The sequence below is a fragment of the Camelina sativa genome, chromosome 16 (assembly GCF_000633955.1).
Source record: "Camelina sativa cultivar DH55 chromosome 16, Cs, whole genome shotgun sequence".
NCBI lineage: Eukaryota > Viridiplantae > Streptophyta > Magnoliopsida > Brassicales > Brassicaceae > Camelina > Camelina sativa.
The window spans coordinates 14,518,746-14,537,214 of record NC_025700.1 but is presented as its reverse complement, the minus strand read 5'-3'; the positions used below and the strand labels follow the sequence as shown (position 1 = coordinate 14,537,214).

The window sequence follows — 18,469 nt, the reverse complement described above, 5'->3', positions numbered from 1 at the left end:
TTTGTCAGTTCCTAGGAAAAACCGAAGAATCGATCAGCTCTTATGTAGACATCATTAAACGTAATCTGGATGATGAACCTACACTTGCTGTTGCTGTGAACAACCTTGTTGCCTTGAAAGGTTCCAAAGATATTTCTGATGGCTTGAGGAAGTTTGATCGGCTGAAAGAAAAAGACTCCCAAAATTTTCAGCTTTCTCAAGGACTTGATGCAAAGCTTTCACAGAAAAATAAGGAGGCTATATATGCCAATCGCGTCCTTCTACTCCTCCATGCAAATAAGATGGATCAGGTCCGTTACACTTGAATTCTAGGTTATTCCTCTTTCGTTTCTTTGTTGCAGACTCTGCCTAACCATTTAAGAAAATATTTTCACCTCAGGCACGAGAGCTTTGTGCTGCACTGCCTGGTATGTTTCCTGAGAGTGTTATTCCTGCATTGCTTCAAGCTGCTGTTTTGGTGAGAGAAAACAAGACTGCTAAAGCTGAAGAACTTCTGGCACAGTGTGCCGAAAAATTCCCGGAAAAGTCTAAGTTGGTTCTCTTGGCCAGGGCACAAATTGCTGCTTCTGCCAGTCATCTTCATGTAGCAGCAGAGTCCCTGTCCAAAATACCTGATATTCAGCATTTGCCTGCAACTGTTGCCACCATTGTCTCCCTCAAAGAGCGTGCTGGGGACAGTGATGGTGCTGCTGCTGTTCTTGACTCAGCAATTAAATGGTGGTCGAATTCGATGACCGAGAGCAATAAGCTTAGCGTGTTGATGCCGCAGGCTGCTGCCTTCAAGCTCAGGCATGGTCAAGAAGAGGAGGCTTCACGGCTATACGAGGAGATTGTGAAAAACCATAGTAGCACAGATGCTCTGGTTGGTCTTGTGACTACACTTGCTCGTGTCAATGTCGACAAAGCAGAAACTTACGAGAAACAGCTTAGGCCCCTACCGCGTTTGAACGCTGTTGATGTGGATAACCTTGAAAAGACCTCTGGTGCAAAACCCAATGAAGGTGCTGCTGCTTCATCGAGTCAGGAAGAAGTGAAGAAAGAGAAGGCAAAGAGGAAGAGGAAGAGAAAGCCAAAGTATCCCAAAGGATTCGATCCGGCAAACCCAGGTCCTCCTCCGGACCCTGAAAGATGGCTTCCCAGAAGGGAAAGGTCAAGTTACAGACCCAAAAGGAAGGACAAGCGAGCAGCTCAAATCCGTGGCTCGCAGGGTGCGGTGACAAAGGATAAACAAGAAGCAGCTCCTCCAACTTCAAAGTCAAACCAAGCGGCCAGTTCTAAAGCGAATGCAGCTGCATCTTCTTCTTCTAGGGCCTCAAAAAAGAAGTCTAGAAGATGAACGAAACAACCTTTTTAGATTGTTTCATCTGTTCTGAGGAAACAAAAACCAAGAGTACTTAGCTTTTTGTCCTTTTTTTCCTTCTTTGGATTGATCAAGTTTAAATCGTCTTGATCCTTTAAGATTTTGGTTAATTTCTCGTTTGCATTGCCTGAATTCTTTTGCTTTTTTATGATCGTTGAAACGGTTACTGGAGTAAGCACTAAAGCTAAAGAGAGATGAAGAAGAGAGAATGGTAATTACAAAAGAATAACGAGTATCAAAGGTGAATGTTATTAAACATCTCTTTACTAATAATCACTTTTCAGGTTTCTTGCGGAGCTCCTTCATCCATTTGAACCCAAGTAATGTCTTCCCAAGACTGCTTTTACTTCCATCCTCTTCCTTCTTCTTCTTCTTATTCTTCTTTTTGCTCTCATCCTCTTGCATCGTACTCGGAAGAGGGTCAGGGTTGTTATAATCCCATTGATCAGCCCACGAAGGCCCCGAATCCATATTCTTCTCTTCTTGCAGATGTTAACAGATTCAAATAACCATTAGTTTGGAATTACTTCTTTCATTATTTATTGTGCAGTTTTTTTCTTGTTTATTGTTCTTGGATTGACTAGTTTAGTTATCTGTTTTTCCTCTCTCTGTTTTGGTAACCAACTCCTATATTACTGCTTTTCTCTCTGTTTTTTGGTCATCTGCTTGGTTGGCAGAAATAATCAATATTTTGTCTTCTGTCTGAAAAATTCGGCCATCCTTGGTCTAACTGTCTTCACCTATTTTTACAATGAAATTCACATCCAATTAATTTAGAGGCGATGGAAACCACTGATCTCGAGATAGACTAGAAATCTGATTAAAAGAGTGTTACATCATTTAACCAGTTTCATCAGTACAAACAATGTGATCTAATAAGATGAATCATCAGTTAATAATTCAAAAGATATGAGGAGACTCTCATATTCATCTAAAAGAACTCCACGTGATCAGCAATTTCTCTGCATACAAGTTTTGATTCCGCAGCCATATTTATGCTTTTAGCTATGGCAAGCCCAGTTCTCTTATGCGTAGATGTTGGCTCATACTTTTTCACCTCCTCATCATCTTTGCCTAACAACAAAGCCTCCCTTGCAGGAAGGACATTGTCCCACCAGAACTCCCTTAATACATCATGTATGATTCTCCAATAGCTTCTATCTCTCATGACACGAAAGACTGTGCTTCCATTTCGTGTCCAGCAGTACAAGTTGACCCATTCCCGGTCCATTATCTCCATTTGACCCTGCAGCTGAGGCATGTAATAGTAAGGCACTTTTTTCCACGGTAACACAGTTTCGGTTTTCCCTTTGTTATATGGGCATTTCACTTCTAAAATACCAAAGCAATCAAGAATCCCATCAGGGGAAGCGCCAAGCCAGTGAAACTGCTCGTTGGAGTGAATAGCAAATCCCATTGAACCAACCTCACAACCCATTATTCGTTTGTACCTCTCTATCGCAGCTGGTTCCATTTGTACACCCCAGTTCATAGCAAACCGTGCAGACTCCTCCACGACTCGTGAATCTGAGTCATATACCTTTTCATGCCAGAGCTCGGCACGCCGAGTTCCTTTCCAAAAACCTAGCGCTGTACTGAATGTACTTGTGGTTAACTTGTCTAGCAAAGCAAACCACTCTTCTGACTTCTGAGGGATATCAGATGGGGAGAGAAGGCTTGACACAATCACTGTCGAACGGGGATGAACAAAGGGTGAAGTGGTTTGAGTGATGAGTGGTGAAGCAGTGGAAGAAAACCTCTTTTTCCAAGAAACAGAACCACCGCTTGACTTGGGACAAAGTGTGTGGAACCCAGGAATTGAGCAAGTCCTCATAGCTGAAAGAATCATGCTGTTGAAAGCAACTTTATTTGGCTTCAATACACTACAGAAACCGCAGACTGATACACAAGTTAGAGAAATCATCTTGTAAGCAAACATACACACTAGTTGTCAATACAAGAACGTTTCAAGTGATAATAACCCTAGACACCCAGAACTACCCAGGAACCATAAAAAAAAAAAAAAACAATCTTTGAGCTTTAAAAGCATCAAACAGATTCAAACACAAGGAAGCACATAAAAAAGGAACAAAATTTTCAGAGGAAATCTAAAACCTAGATACAGGACAAGCAGAGCGAACTTTTTAATGCATGTTTGAGTCTGTGACTTGCGTTTTAACTTTTGCACATTAAAACCCACCACGAGTTCATCCACTAAAGCGGAATTGATCCCTCCTTAAGGAATTCATTCACCCCACGAACCGAAAAGTAGGAAAGAAAAAGAAAAAAAAAAGCCCACAAGGTGTTCGATGATATTACCAGACGAAGGTCCAGAACAACGTTTCAAGTAGAGAAATCCACCACCATTCCAAGCCGAGGAAGAGGAGAGAGAAGAAATAGATTCAGTAGACGATACTTGAACCAGCCTCATCATCATCAACAACGAAGAATCACATTCGAAAAGACCACACAAGTTAGAAGAAGAAAAAAAAGCGATAAGAGAGATGAAGAAAACTGTCATTTACTTTTTAGGGAGTTTTCAAGTAGCCTTATAACGATGTCGTTTTAGTTCTTCAATTAAAGTGGTCACAAAGGGCTACGAAGGCCCATATCTCTGATTTGGGAAAGCCCAATCACAATCACTTTCGCGACTTCTAATTTTCGTTACAAAAGACTTCAAAAATGTAAATTTAAATTCCAAATGAGAGGAGCTTTTAGTTGAAAACTCTGTTTTAGTTAAAGTTTGTAGTTGAATCTCTCTGCTTATTTTGATTCAATCTTGAGTGGGAAATCATTAAGTGATGAGTTTTTTTTTCCCTACTTTTTTGTTGTTACATTGTCTTCTTTCCGATGGATTTATTGATGTGAGAGTCACAACGACTAGTTTTGAAATGTTTTTCTAGTTAAAAACGAAATGAGATTGAAGTTCAATCATTGAACGTGTCTTGTGGCTAGGATACTAAACACGTGTTTGGTGTATAGTTTTTGTTCTTGTATTATAAGAAAATTGTCTAAAGTCACACCGCATGTAATTAGTCGATACTATTCAACTAACCAAAGTCCAAACGGTGGTGGGTTTATATTAGTTTGTTGATTAGCATAAATGATTGTGTAACATGTAACGTATATATACCTTAGCTTAATATGATATAACGTTTAAGTTGGCCATGTTACGTACTGCTAGAAAAAAAAAGCTTCTTCTTTAACAAGTTAAAACGTGTTTGTTTATTTGGATTGTTGTTTTTGTGTATCGACGAGTAAGATATATACACCGAATGAATATACTATTTGTTAATTACTCGTATAGAAATTAGTGATTAAGTTTTGACATGTGAGACACCTTTTCTTTACTTCTTGAAATTTGTGTACCGAAACAAAACTAATTATGATGTGCTTACTCTGATGTATTGTTATGTGTTCCAGACAAAACCACAGATGTGATGTACTTATAGGAAAATCTTAACATCTCTGTTTAATGAGATGAGTAGGAGACTTTAGTCTAACTTGTTGCGTCGTAACTAAAACCGCGTATATCTTTGTTTACTTTTAGTTTCTGATCAATGTTTGTTTACATCTAAAAACAAAAGAAGAAATGTTAGTTCCACACACTAAAAACTTACTAAAATTACTAGCCAATTAGCATTGAGATCATTGGATACCAAGTTTTCGATTATGAAAGTGACTGCTGATTTATTTGCTTTAGTACTTGCGAGTTGAATCACACGTCAAAATATATTAACTTGACGACATAATTAATTCAGAATTGTACGATGAAAGAAAAGATGTCTACGATAAAAGAACCTTATTTCAAGTCATGATTTGGTACATCGAATGAATCTCTCCGTTAATTACTCATATATAGACGAAATTAGTGAACTTCTCAAAAAAAAAAAATAGACGAAATTAGTGAGTAAGAAGTTTGACGTGTGACACCATTTCTTTTCTTCTTGAAATTGTGTAGAAACAAAAAATGTAAAGTGATGAATTAAAACCCTTTTGTTTATTTTTTCCTTGTGGTTAAAAGAAAGAATTAAATGTCGTCAGGTTAATATATTTTGACGTGTGATTCAACTCGCAAGTACTAAAGCAAATAAATCAGCAGTCGTCACTTTCATAATCATAAACTTGGTATCCAATGATCTCAATGCTAATTGGCTAGTAATTTCAGTAAGTTTTTGGCGTGTGGAACTAACATTTCTTCTTTTGTTTTTAGATGTAAAAAAACATTGATCAGAAACTAAAAGTAAAAAAAGATATACGCGGTTTTACGACGCAACAAGTTATACTAAAGTCTCCTACTCATCTCATTAAACAGAGATGTTAAGATTTTCCTATAAATACATCACATCTGTGGTTTTGTCTAATACATTAGAGAAGAAGAATTAAGGAAAAAAAAAAAAATGGACAAGCCAACAAGTTTCGAAACACTTCCGCTAGATCTGCAAATGGACATTCTGTCACGGCTGCCTCTGAAATCCTTGGTGAAATGCATCGTCATCTCGAAGCAATGGGCATCTCTTATCCGCGGGGAAGACTTCAAAAATCTTTATTTGAGGCGATCATCGACAAGGCCTCGACTGATGATCTGGGTAAAGCGATCTATACCCAGTCCCCCCGAACATGAGGTGTTGTGGTATCACTCTGTTTATGATCAAGAGGAAAAACTTATGTATAGCCGATATGACAAGGAGGTGTTGTGTCACTCTGTTTATCAAGAGGAGGAACCATTGTTGTCCTCTGGTCAACAACAGTTGCGTATCCCTCGTGAGCCAATGATGGGCTCTAGAGTTTCTCAACCCGTCCGAGGTTTGATCTGTCTTCAGTTAGAAACTAAGTTTGTGATTTGCAATCCGGGTACGAAAATGTTTCGGAAGTTACCGGAGATCCAAGCGAACGAAAGCATGGTACATTGTTTTTTCGGATACGATGAAGCGACGAAGGTATTCAAGGTGTTATGTGTAACATTGTCAGGGCCCGGAACGTCTACGAAATATCAGGTTTGCACGGTGGGATCCGGTGGAGAAACTTGGAGACGGATCAAATGCAAGTGTGATCATCAACCATATACTGAAGGACTATTTAAAGGAGGGGTTGTGTACTATGGAGCTCATGACACCAATACTGACAAATCTATGATCATGTGCTTCAACTTAACGTCTGAAAAGTTTAGTGCCATTAAATTACCTAAGCAAATTAACTTTACTCGTCGTGGTTGGGACGTGGTGAATTACAATGGGAAAATTGCCGTATCTATTATGGTTGACGAATACACTGGACTTTTGAGAATATGGGCTAGAAATGAAATAGGAGTCTGGTTAAAAGAAGACATTGTGGTTTCTCGTTGGAAAGAAACTATTGAAACTAGGAGGTGGAAAGAAACTGTTGCAAATAGGAGGTGGTTTCGTTTCAAAGGTACCATTGGAACAAAAGAACTTGTTTTCGCACCAGACAGTTTTGTTGATGAAGCACCCACTGTGCTGTATTATAATACAGAAACGCAAAAACTCAGAAGGTTTACGTTTGAACACTTGTTTAATGGTCCTCCACTGATAGGTTCTGATTATGTTTGCACTTTCTTGGATCATGTTGATAGTACTTGGCTTATGTGAATAATCTTGTCTGTTTTTCAAGTAGTACTGGTCTGGTCTTATTGGGATTATTGTCGTTAAATATTTTATTTTGATGCTAAAAAATAATGTTGTCTCTCGAGTGATATATAATTAATATTTGGGATTGTTAATTCTTTGTCGTTATCAAAAACATGTTTGATTGCCACTTAATATACCATTTTCAAGATGTTTCAAGTGATGGTTTAATACACAACAAGAAACAGAGGAACCAAGGTGCGAAATCCAAGGGCCACTAGTGTTTAACTCTCAAATTCATCCATTATTACCATTATTACCAAGACAAGTTAAATTATAATCTTCAACATCATAACCATTTCAAAGATGTTTTTAAGTGATATGGTTTTCATACAGACGAAACAAGATGTACTAGAAACAAGCACACCATGTTTTTATTCCCAAAATCCCTAACATGATAATTGATAAGTCTCCTCCGTTTCAGTACTTGGGGTCGGAGAAGAAGCCATTGATAGATGGCATGATCTGAGGAGCTTTGTTGCGCACAAACTTCCTCAGACCGTGCTCCGCGTACCTCTCTCCTTCTGCGTGGTTCTCAAGTATACCAGCCGTCCTATTCTCCTTTGTCACCCTAATATATACACGTGCCAGTTTCACATGTTAATTAATTTACACCCAAATCAACCTTTCATACAATAGGTGAATAGGACATGCTAGGTAGAGAAAATAAAACATTTATATATATGTAAACAAGTCATGAACGAATAACTCGATTAATCAGATTGGTCAAGAGACCTAATGATTAGTGACAGTATGTATATGTAATATGTACCTGACTTCAGGGTTGGTGGAGATGTTCCTAACAAGCTGCATCCCGCAAATTCCAACAGCAACTCCCACTGCAGCAAACAGTGGATACACCTAAAAAGTCCACACACACAAGCCAACTCAATATATTCAGATCAAACGGCTAGAGAAAATCGACATGGTTTCTATCTATCTCATACACAGAATCGATCTATAGACAGCCGCAAAACCCTAAATTTTCGGTCATATGTTTCAAACTCACACAAACCAACACAGATCAGCGCTTCTTAAAAAGCCAGATCGATTAAATAAACACTTTAAGGTAACACGCAAGGTTAGAAAAAAAAAAATCGAACTGAGATCCATGGGGTACCTCGGGCCTGATCCATCTTGAAGAAGCCATATCTGAATGAACAAGATATGAAAAAGTATAACAGAATGAGGAGAAAGCGTGAATAGGAAGAAACGAACTAAGAAAGATTTGTAGGCGACGATCTCTGAGTCTCTGACTTGACCTTTGAGTCGTTTCTGGCTCCATTTTAAAAATTAGAATCTTCTGATATGCAATTACTATTTGACACCTCAATGTTTTTGACCAATTTTTCTTTTTTTTTTTTTTTCTCCTTTTTTTGTGGTCTCTTTTTGCGTCTTGAGTCTTGACTCTTCTAATTTAATTTGCGGGATGTTAATTGGTCTTTCTCACTTACTTTTCCAATGTAAGTTTACCAAAGAGGTCTGGGACTGGGAGCTAGCGTCTATCCCCATCCCAACAGGTCAGTTTGAGCAAAGTTGTTCTCTTATGGAGAAAGTCAAAGCTCTACTCTCTACTTGCAATAAAGAGAGTAATTGTAAATATCTATTCTCGTACATTGGTTAGTGTATTTGGAAGACTCGTAATGATCTGATTTTTAATAACAAAAGTGGGCTATTCCTACTATTATAAACTATGCCATTTTGGATCTGCAATTGTGGCAAGATGTCAAGAAAACTAGTTTGGTGTAAAAGGTTTTCTTACCTGTATTAATCGAAGGCTAAAGCCTTTATATACATACGCATACAATTAAAGTGAAACTATAGTCTTTCAAAGCCGTAGAAAGCTTGGCAAACCAACATCGGGGCGCTTGATGGAGTCCATAAAGAGATTTATGGAGACGACAAACCTTTGTTTTATCATCAGTTCGAAACCCCAGAGGAAATCGAATATACACTTCTTCGTCGAAGTCCCCATGTAAGAATTATGGACATCCATTTGATGAACCTCCCAATCACGAGAAACAGCAACTTCAAGAAAAGAGCGAACTGTAGTCATCTTGCAAACCGGTGCAAATGTCTCATTGTAATCCAAACCCTCTGTTTGATTATTACCAAGAACAACCAATCGAGCCTTATAACGTTCAAGCGTCCCATCCAACCGATATTTCAAAGTAAAAACCCATTTACAGCCCAAAGCTTTCTTTCCTGGAGGAAGAGTCTCAACCGTCCAAGTGCCCTGATCCTCAAGTGCATCAACCTCCACACGGACTGCATTCCGCCAATTTTCATCAAGAAACGCATCAGCATATGTTTGTGGAATAACACCATCAGTTATAGCCGCATGAAAAGTGCGATGGTGCTCTGAAAACTAAGAACAATCCACATAAGAATCAATTGGATACCAACTGGAGTCTGTGAAATCACCATCAGACTCAACATGTTCCGTGTTAATGACGTAATCATGTAGTTTAGTGGGGACAAACTTTTGTCGGCAACCGCGGTCCATAGGAATCACTTCTTCAACAATTTACGACTCCAAAGACTCGGCAGAAGACTCGATCGGAGACAGAGACTCAACCACAATATCCGTAGGTGGCGTAACAACCGCAGAATCTGGTGTAGAAGGCGAAACAAATTCCTCACGCAATTCAACGGGAAAAACAGCCGAGGGTTGGGTGTGAGAGAAACGAACAGTAGGAAGTAAAGAGAAAAAATCATCACAGCAATCAGTATCCTCCTCAGGGCGAGTAGCCATCGGAGAGGAAGACACCAATAGAGGCTGGTCCCTACTCGTAGAAAGCGTGACAACATAGGGAAACTCTGTTTCCATGAAAATGACGTCGCGAGAAACAGAAATCACATCACTACTAAGATTATAAACCTTCCAACCTTTTTCCCAAACGGATAACCAAGAAAAATCAACTTATTGCTCCTAGAAGCAAACTTATCACCATCCCGACGTTGACCATGAACGTAACATAAACAGCCAAACACCCTAAGGTGATTCATTGGTGGTGGTCGATCATATAACATCTCAAAAGGAGTCTTCCCATTGAGAACCGCAGTCGGTGTGCGGTTAATCAAGTAACATGCGGTCAGTGCACAAAAACTCCAAAATTCCACAGGCAGAGAGGCTTGGAAACGCAGGGCCCATGCAACATTTAGTATATGTCGATGCTTGCGCTCTACGCGAACGTTCTGTTGGGGTGTCCCAACACAAGAAGTCTCATGAATGATTCCTTTCTCACAGAAGAAACCACTAAGGGAAAGAAACTCGGATCCATTATCACTCTGAATTGTCTTAATCTTCTTATCAAATTGCCGCTCAACAAGAGAGATAAAATCACGTAGTGTAGATGTGGTATGTGGTTTAGATGGCAACAAGTATAGCCATACAACCCGCGAATAATCATCAACGATGGTGAGAAAAAATCTTGACCCACAAATTGTTGTAGTCCGATAAGGACCCCATAGATCACAATGAACTAATTCAAAAACCGCTAATGTCTTATTAATACTCAAAGGGAAAGAATCACATGTTTGCTTAGCGCGGTTACAAATGTCACAAGACTTGGAATCAAAAACACAACGACTAGTATTATTATTAGATAACTTCAACATCTCCATTGTTGTAGATGAGGGGTGCCCCAAACGTCGATGCCACAAATCATCAGTTTGCCGGTCCAAGATTTGTGTCATTGTTGCGACTTCCACTCCTCTAAAGAAATAGAGTCTGTTTACTAGCTCACCGGCTCCAATCAGCATTTGTGTGATGCGGTCCTGAACAACACAAAGTCTATTAGAGATCTGAAAGATACAATCCCTTTCTCTAGTGAGTTGAGAAACTGAAATAAGATGGCATTGAAGACTATCCACAAAGAACACATTCGACAATTGCAGCTTAGAACCCAAACACACAGTTCCCTTTTTAGTTGCCACAGTAAATCGTCTATCCGGTAGCTTGATATAAACCGGAGACATATCACAAACTTCAAAGAGAAACTCAATGCTTCCCGTCATGTGATTAGAAGCCCCTGTATCAATAACCCATGATTCGATAAAAAACTTACCCGAGAGTCGCTCACATGTGTCTGAATTTCGTTCGTTAACCATCTTCTTAAAGGATTCCCATTCGTGATCACTTAAGCCGATGATTCCCGAACGATCAGCTTCTATGATAACCGAATTAGCAACTGTAGATAGCCCTGGGCATATTATCCGAACTCGAAACCAGAACCCGAACCCGACCCAAAATAAGTGGTTCGGTTCGGATTCGCGTTATGTGTAAAACCCGATCGGGTTCGGGTATACCCGAACTAGTCCGAATTAAATGTAAAAATGCATCTACGGGGAATCGAACAGAGTACCTTGGATATTTAAGGGTGCATATTAAACAATTTTGCTTTCTTAGTTTTTTTGTTTTAATGTGAAACATTTAATATTTATATATATATATATATATCTGTTCTGAAATTTATAAAAACATTTAAAAAAAAAAAACCAATTTTTGTTCATGATTTGTTTGAGTTCGGGTATACCCGAAAAACCTGAACCCGAACGGGTAGTACCCGAACCCGACCCAAAAGTACAAAAAACCCGAACGGGTTCTATTTGCCTAAACCCAAAAACCCGAACCCCAATGCTCAAGGCTAACTGCAGATGGTTGAGTAAGTACCACCTGGTTAGCATGAGCTGGTTCGACACTCTTGGATGGCAAAGGCAGAGTTCCACGTCGGTCAACATGAGAACTACTCGAGCTTCCCGATTGTGTAGTTGGGAGCTTCGAGCCGTTCGACCGAGGACGATCACCCCACCACCAAGGATAGCCAATCTTGCGAAATCAGTTGGTAGCAAGGTGTCCAGTTCGTCCACAACTAGAGCAAACCGCAGCTGGATCACGAAGCACACTCTGTTGACGTGAACGGACCAAAGTTTGTACCGTAAAACTCACACCTTCGTTTCGTTCTTCCGGCAAACGACTACCTCTCTTGGACTCCTCATCCTGAGTCACAACCTGATATGCCTCATCAAGAGAAGTCAATGGATCACGAGATAGAAGAGAGGATTTTACCGCACCAAACAAGGATTCATCTAAACCCATAAGAAACTGGTGAAGCTTATCCTCCTCACGCTCCTTTGCAATCTCTTCCACGGTTTTATCTCTCTAAAAATCCGCAAGGCTTGTCCACAGTTTGGTAAGCTTCCCATAGTATGCTTCGACAGCTGTACCTTTATGTTGGCAATTGGCAAGCTCTGTTTTAAGTCGCTGAACCCTTTGCCCGTTCTTTACTGAGAAACGCTTTTGTATATGCGTCCACAGCGAACTACTCAAATCCGGCGCCACCGTAAGCTTGATCCACGAAACCACCATGGCGTTATTCGCCCACCAGTCCTCAAGGTCATCTGAATCATCACTCGGTTTGAGAATCGATCCATCGGCAAAGCCAAACTTCTTTTGTGCTCGAAGTGCAAGACATAGATTCAACGCCCATTAATCGTAGTTGGGTCCTTGAAATTGTGGCTGTGAGATGATAGATCCGGGGTTATCCCCAGATGAGAGATCATAAGGGTCGATTCTCCGACGCATAGATTCAGGTTGGGTAGACGTCATGGTGGAGGTAGGTTTAGTAACAGATTCTTCTGTCATCTTCAAGAGAGTAGAGAGAGAGTATATCGATTAGAATAGATCGAGATACTTAGGTCAAAGAAATATAGAAAAAATAGATCAAAGATATGTAAGAGCCAAAGATCGTAAATCCTAAAATTTTAGGTATTGCTCTAATACCATGTCAAGAAAACTAGTTTGGTGTAAAAGGTTTTCCTACCTTTAGTAATCGGAGGCTAAAGCCCTTATATACATACACATACAATTAAACCTAAGTACTTACATATATTACACAATAAGACTTAGAGAATATGAATGTTAGATATATGCACATATATCTCTCAATACAAGATGCAAACGTAATTTATAACAAACCATCTCAAGGATGTACAAATCCAAAGTGACACTCCCCCTCATATTTTCAGGAACTCCTAAACCAAGACTCTACATTATATTGTTGTACAGATGCGTCTTGGGTTAGTGTCACTAGGGCGGTGTCGACCGACACTCAACCAACATGGTGTCGACCGACACTAACTGGTTTTGATCGAACCGCCCTAGTGACACTAACTGGTGTCGATCGACACCGCCTTCGCAGACACGATCTACACAAAGCCGAACGACGAATCACCGTTCCATTGCGCTTCCAAACCGTCCCAAACTCTTCCAAACTTCTCAGGAACATATGGGAACACAAAAACAACCAACTCACACAAGCAAAACACCACAAACACAAAGAAACAGCCAAAACAACAGAGATCTCAGCTTAGATCAGCCATGGTCAAGCACTCACCTCTCTGCAGGAAGATTCTGATCAAAAGATGACGAATCCCACACCTTAGGAAGCTTCTCCTTCGTCCTTAGCTCTAGATCTCCACTCCACAGGAACAAATCTCTCCAAAACAGCCAAGAACAACCCAAAAATCCCCAAACTCTCTAGTTCTCTCCTTTCTCTCTTTTTCTCCTCTCATCGACGACCAAAACACTCTAAAACCCTCACTTTTTTGCTTCTCCGCTTATATACCCGGTCTGGACAACCCAAATAAACCAAACTAATCCAAAAAATTGCGAATAAAACCATCTGGTCGAACCAGAAATTGCTGGTGTCGATCGACACTTCCCTAGTGTCGATCGACACCCATCCCCAAAATCCCCAATTTTGGTTCGCGGATGTTATAATATCTCTCGGACTAAAGGTGTGACTACTCGTCCCGCGGATCCCACTAGCCCCCACTAGCTACCCCAACGGACCGTCCGTGGACCCCGCTAGCCGCCTAAACGGACCCCAAGCTGGCCCTGTAGGGCATCGATCCTAACCCATCACCGTGGAAATGGAACTAATCATCCAAATCCACCAATAGGTTATTGGAGCGCCAGGCGTTCCTCGAACTCTGGTTCCCACCCTTTAACAACCTTCCCACATGACGGGTTGTTACAAAAAGAACTTATCTTTTCAATCATATCAACAAAAAAGCTTATGTTGTGGCTGATACATTAGCAAAAAAGCTTATGTTGTGGCTGATACATTAAATATGAGCCCCTAAAAAATGCTAAAAATAAATATTCTAAGACCCTTCAAATTGAAGGCCCATTAGGTTTTTTTGGTTAATGTGATTTTTCTTTCTTGCTATTTTGGTAAAAAAAAAATACATTTTACTAGAAAGAAACCCTTTTCTCCTTTTCTTAAACCCTCACTTGAAACTAGTAGATTATATTGTTTAATCAAAAAAAAAATACAACTGCATATCTATCTAACTTATTACATCTCATAAGGATTCAGAGTTGATGAAAACCTCTATTGAAAGGTTGTCATCATTTCCAAGCTCTCCACTCGAGGAGAATCCATTCTCTCCTCCTCCATTCTGGAATAATCCGTTCTTGAATCCTCTGTTCTTGAATCCTTCATTCTCTCCAAAAAATACGGTGAGTTAAAAATACATTTATCCAAAAAATACAGTGAGTTAAAATTCCACATATTTAATTTTCAATCAAGAACATTTCCACTAATTATTTTTTACTCAATAATATTCAGAAAAAATATGTAAAACCAATAAACTAATTTTAGTCATTTATATTTAAGAGAGATTATCAGAAAAATCATTGTAACTGTTTGAAATTATTAAATTAAAAGACAAAAATGAATAAACCACTAATAGTCTTTATAAAAATGGGTCTAGTATATCAAAGTGGAGTACACATATCTAAAGTTTTTAAAGAAAATTATTTTAAAATGATTCTTGTCCTCTTTTATGTTTTCTTTTCAAAGTACTAGCACCAATTAAAAAACCACATGTCACTCAATTGTAGATAAAAATGTATCACAACATTTTATTATATACACTTTCAAAAAAAATATACTTTATATTTTCTTATGTTTTGCTCATATTTTTCTTATGTTTTGCTCATAGTATGCTTAAACATTTCAAGAATTGGAAAAGATTTAAACCAATTATTCACAATTTTAAACTATCTTGTTTGCGTTGTCTATCAAGATGATGTATAATACATAATATACAATAATATCACAGAAATTGTAAAAATGTTTTTTTTTTTAATCAAAATTTGGTAATAATACATCATAAGTTTTTTTTGTTTAATGTATTTTGGTAAAAAAAATATAGTTTCCTGGAAAGAAACCCTTTTATCTTTTTCATAAAGCCTTACTTAAAGCTAGTAGATTATATTGTTTAATTAAGAAAAATTACAACAGCATAGCTTAACTAACTTATTGTGAGGACTAGGAGCTGAGGAAAACCTCCATTGAGAGGTTGTCATCATCTCCAAGCTCCCCACTGGATTCTCCTCTATTCTCTCACAAAAAATACAGTGAGTGAAAAATACATTTACGTAATAAGTAGAGTGAGATAAAATTCCACATATTTAATTTTCAATCAATAATATTTCCACTAATTATTTTTTAATCAATAATATTCAGAAAAATATTTAAAATCAATAAACTATTTTTAGTTCATTTATATTTAAGAGAGATTATCAGAAAAAATCATTGCAACTGTTTGAAATTATTAACTTAAAATACAAAAATTAATAAACAACTTGTATATTAAAATGAAGTACAGATATATAAGTTTTTAAAAAAATATATTTTTAAAATAATTCTTTTCGTCTTTTATCTTTTCTTTTCAAAGTCCTAGCACCAATTTAAAAAACCACATGTCAGCCTAAAACATATGTCACAAATTGGTTTTTTTTACGTGTGTTTTTTGGTCTAGGCGGCTAGGCCCATCAACTCGTCAGAACCAGATATCCATAGTAAATTAAATTCGTTTAATTTTCTTCATGAATATTTTAATTTTACCTGGAGTNGTTTTTTTTTTTTTTTTTTTGAAAAAGTTTTTTTTACCTCGAGTTTTTTGTTTTGTTTTTTTTGTTTTATGTATGTGTATTGGATCTACTGCGTGGAGTTTGTGTGTGTGTGTGGGCTACAAAATAGTGAAATACAAATTGGTTCAAGTATGTGTTTACGTAGTTGTGAAGAGTATGTGTTTCGCCTAAAAACATGAATGTGACTTATGACTTGTAATATCATCACCTAAATTAGTAAATTTGATATAACGGTTAGAAAACAAAATAAAGTCAATAGATAAAACTGAATTAAAAATCAATAACTGATATTTTGGTGATTACAGCAAAATTACACTCTTTACATTAGGCAATCCAGATCTTCATGCAGTTTAACGAAGCATTGACTTTACCAAACTCATTCATCATGCATGCCAAAAGACCAAAAATAAAAGCCATGTGGTATTAGGTAATTAGAGACCATACACCGCAACAATTCAAGAGCTTAATTATGGTTTATCTTGTGAAACAGAAAACGAACTAACCTGTCATAAGGCAACAACAACCCACACGTTCTTTTTAAAAAATTGATTAGATGGAAGAAAATAGGTATATGAATTTGTATATATAAACTGAGAACTATTAGTAATTATTGCCACAAGGTCCACAAAAAGCTAAAATAACATGGGGGAAAATCAGTGTTCTCCAAGAAAGGATGCGTCCACAAAGCAGAAGAATGTAGACGATTGGTTACCGATAACATCCTCAAGAAATGCCAAATGGTGGTACTCTGCGTTTCACAATGTCACTGCCATGGTCGGCGCTGGTGTACTTAGCTTGCCTTACGCCATGTCGAACCTCGGATGGTATATATCCAATCTCTTGTCAATATATAGAAAAAAATATATAGTTATCTCAAATATACTTGTGATTATAATTATACACATTCAATATATTAATGTTACACTGGATTATTATGGCAGGGGACCTGGAGTGACAATAATGATAATGTCATGGCTGATAACATTCTACACACTATGGCAAATGGTGCAAATGCATGAGATGGTACCAGGGAAGAGGTTTGATAGGTACCACGAATTGGGTCAACACGCGTTTGGAGAGAAGCTTGGACTCTGGATCGTGGTGGCGTGGTGCCACAACAGCTAACCGTTGAAGTAGGTGTGGATATTGTGTACATGGTTACGCGAGGGAAGTCATTGAAAAAAATCCATGACCTTCTTTGCACCGATTGCAAAAATATAAGAACTACATATTGGATCATGATCTTTGCTTCCGTACATTTTGTTTTAGCTCATCTCCCTAATTTTAACTCCATGTCTGTCGTCTCCCTTGCTGCTGCCGTTATGTCTTTGAGGTAAGGACAACTCAAAACCCAATTGTTAATATAGTCTTAACGTTAACATGATATTTATGCAGCTACTCAACAATCGCTTGGGCAACCTCGGTGAAGAAAGGAGTTCAACCAAATGTAGACTACTCGTTTAGAGCCTCAACGACCTCGGGAAATGTATTCAACTTCTTGAATGCGTTAGGAGATGTGGCATTTGCTTACGCAGGTCACAACGTTGTGTTGGAGATTCAAGCTACTATTCCTTCAACTCCTGAAAAACCATCGAAGATTGCAATGTGGAAAGGAGTAGTAGTTGCCTACATTGTCGTCGCCATCTGCTACTTTCCCGTTGCATTCGTTTGCTACTATATTTTTGGAAACACTGTCGACGACAATGTTCTCATGACCTTGCAAAAACCAGTCTGGCTTATCGCCATTGCTAACGCATTCGTGGTTGTCCATGTCGTTGGAAGCTATCAAATATACGCAATGCCTGTCTTTGGCATGCTCGAAACCTTTTTGGTAAAGAAGATGATGTTCAATCCTTCTTTCAAACTCCGCTTCATCACTCGTACTCTATATGTTGGTAAGGTTTTTTAGTTCACTACTGAATCAATACTCCTACATAAATAATGTAACATATGAATTTATAACATTGGATCAATGGATCAGCTTTCACGATGTTCGTTGCCATATGTATCCCATTTTTTGGTGGATTACTCGGCTTTTTTGGAGGATTCGCCTTTGCCCCAACAACGTACTACGTAAGTAACTGAATAATATACTCTAATCTAATCATATTCATTTCTCTAAAACAAATTCGAAATAACTCACTTGATATACCCTTTTTAAATTGTTTACTATGATTAGCTACCATGCATCATGTGGCTCATTCTCAAGAAACCAAAGAAGTATGGATTGTCTTGGTCTATCAATTGGGTATATTTCTTTTACTCTTTCAGTATTCTACTACCTATGTGTTCTTGTTTTTCTTTGTTAATTTTGGCAATAACCTGTTTTTTTGGTTGTGTGATAAATTTTACAGTTTTGCATAGTAGTTGGTGTTATATTGACGATCGTAGCTCCCATTGGTGGCCTCAGAACCATTATTGTATCAGCCAAAGAGTACAAATTCTTCTCTTGAAGACCACCCTATTTCTCAAACGCTTTATTTCCATCAGTCCAATAACGTTGTTATGAGTTAATGA

General features: G+C 38.2%; 5 protein-coding genes and 1 pseudogene across 7 annotated transcripts in view; 3 read left to right on the top strand and 3 right to left on the bottom strand.

Annotated features, from left to right (window-relative positions):
• The window catches only part of LOC104750567 (signal recognition particle subunit SRP72), a 3,683-nt gene extending 2,191 nt beyond the window's left edge, over nucleotides 1-1,492 (top strand). Inside the window, exons 5-6 of one of the 2 annotated variants that reach the window (XM_010472379.2) lie at nucleotides 9-290; nucleotides 380-1,492. In XM_010472379.2, coding sequence (XP_010470681.1) covers nucleotides 9-290; nucleotides 380-1,336 — 1,239 coding nt within the window. In that variant the 3' untranslated portion in view covers nucleotides 1,337-1,492. The remainder of the gene's footprint in view (nucleotides 1-8; nucleotides 291-379) is intronic. The other variant, XM_010472380.2, reaches the window with a different exon arrangement.
• LOC104750566 lies at nucleotides 1,556-2,046 on the bottom strand. The gene has a single exon (XM_010472378.2). It carries the CDS (start codon nucleotides 1,829-1,831, stop codon nucleotides 1,634-1,636), a length of 198 nt encoding a protein of 65 aa, XP_010470680.1. The 5' UTR covers nucleotides 1,832-2,046; the 3' UTR covers nucleotides 1,556-1,633.
• LOC104750565 lies at nucleotides 2,159-3,887 on the bottom strand. 2 transcript variants are annotated; one of them, XM_010472376.2, is made up of 2 exons: nucleotides 3,680-3,887; nucleotides 2,159-3,259 (listed from the first exon to the last, which is right to left on the bottom strand). In XM_010472376.2, the coding sequence occupies exons 1-2, from the start codon at nucleotides 3,879-3,881 to the stop codon at nucleotides 2,292-2,294; spliced, it is 1,170 nt and encodes a 389-aa protein (XP_010470678.1). In that variant the 5' UTR covers nucleotides 3,882-3,887; the 3' UTR covers nucleotides 2,159-2,291. The 2 variants fall into 2 exon arrangements, with proteins under 2 accessions (XP_010470678.1, XP_010470679.1); XM_010472377.1 differs by having other exon boundaries at nucleotides 2,159-3,243; nucleotides 3,680-3,836.
• Nucleotides 5,743-7,060, top strand: LOC104750564 (putative F-box protein At1g70960). Its single transcript, XM_010472375.1, has one exon. It carries the CDS (start codon nucleotides 5,761-5,763, stop codon nucleotides 6,967-6,969), a length of 1,209 nt encoding a protein of 402 aa, XP_010470677.1. The 5' UTR covers nucleotides 5,743-5,760; the 3' UTR covers nucleotides 6,970-7,060.
• LOC104750563 lies at nucleotides 7,229-8,363 on the bottom strand. The gene is made up of 3 exons (XM_010472374.2): nucleotides 8,126-8,363; nucleotides 7,778-7,866; nucleotides 7,229-7,576 (listed from the first exon to the last, which is right to left on the bottom strand). Exons 1-3 carry the CDS (start codon nucleotides 8,288-8,290, stop codon nucleotides 7,426-7,428), a joined length of 405 nt encoding a protein of 134 aa, XP_010470676.1. The 5' UTR covers nucleotides 8,291-8,363; the 3' UTR covers nucleotides 7,229-7,425.
• LOC104750562 lies at nucleotides 16,595-18,405 on the top strand (annotated as a pseudogene).